The following is a 2500-nucleotide window of genomic DNA, read 5'->3' as shown; positions in this document are numbered from 1 at the left end:
TAACTCGAGTTTTCTAGTTGGTATCTCAAATTATTGAAGTGCGTTCAACAGAAGGGTAGGAAAAGAAACAAAGCTTATGGGAACAAACAATGAGGTGAGCGATTGTCATTTGCGCATACGACCTATCAATGCAAGAATGATATAATGGAAGATGGCACTCAGAAAGCAGACGAACGAAAAAACGAAATTTTGCTTAAGCTCACTCTATGCACTGGATACCCAAGATTAGAAATTGCGTTCTCCTAATGACAACGAGGATAAGATAAAACTTAAGAGAGGGCACAGGCTGTATGTTTTTCAAGTTTCCACATGTCCACTGGTGGAGAACAAAATATTCTCTCTGCAGTGGCTGTCCCAAAGAAGTAACCCGACGATCCGCCACTCATGTTGAAAGCCAAAGACCCTTGGACGAGGTTCGTTAAAAAAGGAAAATTCAAAAGCTACGATATCCATGTTATATACGTTTAGAAACTTCAATTCAAGGTTTAGGTTGATCCCTGTGGTAGCACAGCATACAAGCGGTCAAAAATGCATTTAAAATGTAAAAAAGGCGTCGCAGAAACATCACGGAAGTAAAGGACGAGACCATTTTGAGTCGAGGACGGAAACTGAAGTGAAAGTGAATAGTTCGCATGCGGAAGGACAAAAGTCTCTCCTCGATTTTTTAACTAAGCGTTTCATAGAGAGAAATATATGCTCAACAATATAAATGTTGTAGTGAAAAGACAAGTTTAAAAGGAAAACAGCCTTCCTGTGGTTGCTGTTCGCGGCTTAAAACGTTTGACTGGTAACCAACGTGGTGACGGTAATTAGATAGAACATATTTGATGTGTTCTAAGCATGCAGAGCGAAAGTTATTTTCAGCGATGACTTCCGCTTGCAATGTCACTCAATTAATGTCATCTAGAACAGACCTGCTAAGGAGAACCACACTCACCCTCACTAGAAGGATTCCTACGAGAGAGGCGCGTTCCTTGAACGCCGCAATAATTTTTAAGGTTTTAGAAGGCATTTGTGAAGCTCTTAAGATTCGCTTACTTTTCAAAACAAGAAAACACGGAATAATTGCGAAATTTGCACGCCTTAAAATGACGTCTTTGAAGACAATTAGTAGAGTGATTTTTTTTTTCTAGAAACGAATGAAGTTTAGTGAGAGTGGTGGTATATGGCCTCCAATACAAGATGTAATAAGGCTACAGATAAAACTAGCTTTTCCTCAAGTTTCAGTTGGAGATTTAGATCCCGTCCACTACGTTTCATAAAACCATACCTCCATTGCTACCCGCAAAGAACCGGAGATGCAGCCCTGGAAGTTTCGTGGGGTAATGATTTTCTCGATGTCGTCAAAGTTGCCGTTTTCTATGGAATTCATCATTTCTTTCTCCTTTTTTAATTTTTTCATTTCCTGCGAAGGTTCAATACCATATCAAGATTAACACCTGTTTGCAACATGAGCTTCAAGCCTAATAGTCAAAGGATCTCCCAATCAGTTCCCACTTCATATGATAAGTATTAATTTTCTGGTGAGGTCATTTTCCCTTTTTCTCCCTTTAGCGTTGTCCGACCGACCCAATTTTTTCCCATTTTCAAATTAAAAAAAGTAACCGTGTCAACGTAATTAAACCATTTTTAAGTCGCATAGGAGTTTCGGTGGTTGATCCTTTTTCCCATGTTGTCTTAATTCTATTCCGTCACCACACTGAGGGCTCCGTGAGATAGTACTGCGGCTGCGCGAACTCAGTGTGTTGCCGCCTTTGAAAGCAAACTGAAGTCATCACCTAATTCGATTTCTAAAGATTGTTATTGTTGTCTGTAAAGCGATAATTCGCAAAGAATGCCTGAAAGTTTGACTAATGTTGAGCCTAAGGGCAAGAAAGACAACTTAAAAACGGGAAAATTCTGCTTCTACAGCCGAACATATCGAAGCGAATGTTGAAGTTGTTGATGGCGCTGTTGGCGGTGTCTGACATTTGCAGACTGCAGATTACAGACAAATAGCGCTGATAAACAGTATTTAAGTCTAAGAACCCATTTTAGAACGGTTAGCTTTCAATAATTGAAAGCTAACCGTTTTAAAATAGGTTCTTAGACTTAAATACTGTTTATTAGCGCTATTTGTTTGCAGTCTGCAAATGTCAGACACCGCGCTGTTGCCGGCGCCAAAACTGACCTACAAGAGTTGACCGCTAGTGGTCATCAACCGTGCCTCCCACCTCTGTGACCCAGGTTCAACTCTGGCCTCGGGTCGTATGTGGGCTGAGTTTCAGTCGATCTCAATCTGACTCCGAGGGTTTTTCTCCGGATACTCCGATTTTCCTCCCTCCTCAAAATCGACTCCCGGCCTATTCCATCAGGCTATGGTGCTGTGCTCCGAGGTCAAAAATGGGTCGTGTTCCGGGGGCCGAGCGCCTAGCCGGCAGCACAGCTTCTTCGGCCCGACCTCGTTGAGCTGCGCCCTTAGTAATTCAGTCCTCCGACTGCGAGAAAGGGCGATTAGCAG

The 2500-nt window shown here is 42.1% G+C and overlaps 1 protein-coding gene across 1 annotated transcript in view; it reads right to left on the bottom strand.

Annotated features, from left to right (window-relative positions):
- LOC138037881 (short transient receptor potential channel 7-like) overlaps positions 1-2500 on the bottom strand; it is a 108920-nt gene that overhangs the window by 85991 nt on the left and 20429 nt on the right. Inside the window, exon 3 of the mRNA XM_068883735.1 lies at positions 1271-1405. Coding sequence (XP_068739836.1) covers positions 1271-1405 — 135 coding nt within the window. The remainder of the gene's footprint in view (positions 1-1270; positions 1406-2500) is intronic.

The sequence above is a fragment of the Montipora capricornis genome, chromosome 2, assembly GCF_036669925.1.
Source record: "Montipora capricornis isolate CH-2021 chromosome 2, ASM3666992v2, whole genome shotgun sequence".
NCBI classification, from domain to species: domain Eukaryota; kingdom Metazoa; phylum Cnidaria; class Anthozoa; order Scleractinia; family Acroporidae; genus Montipora; species Montipora capricornis.
The sequence above is the reverse complement of the archived record's forward strand: the minus strand, read 5'-3'. Positions and strand labels throughout refer to the sequence as shown.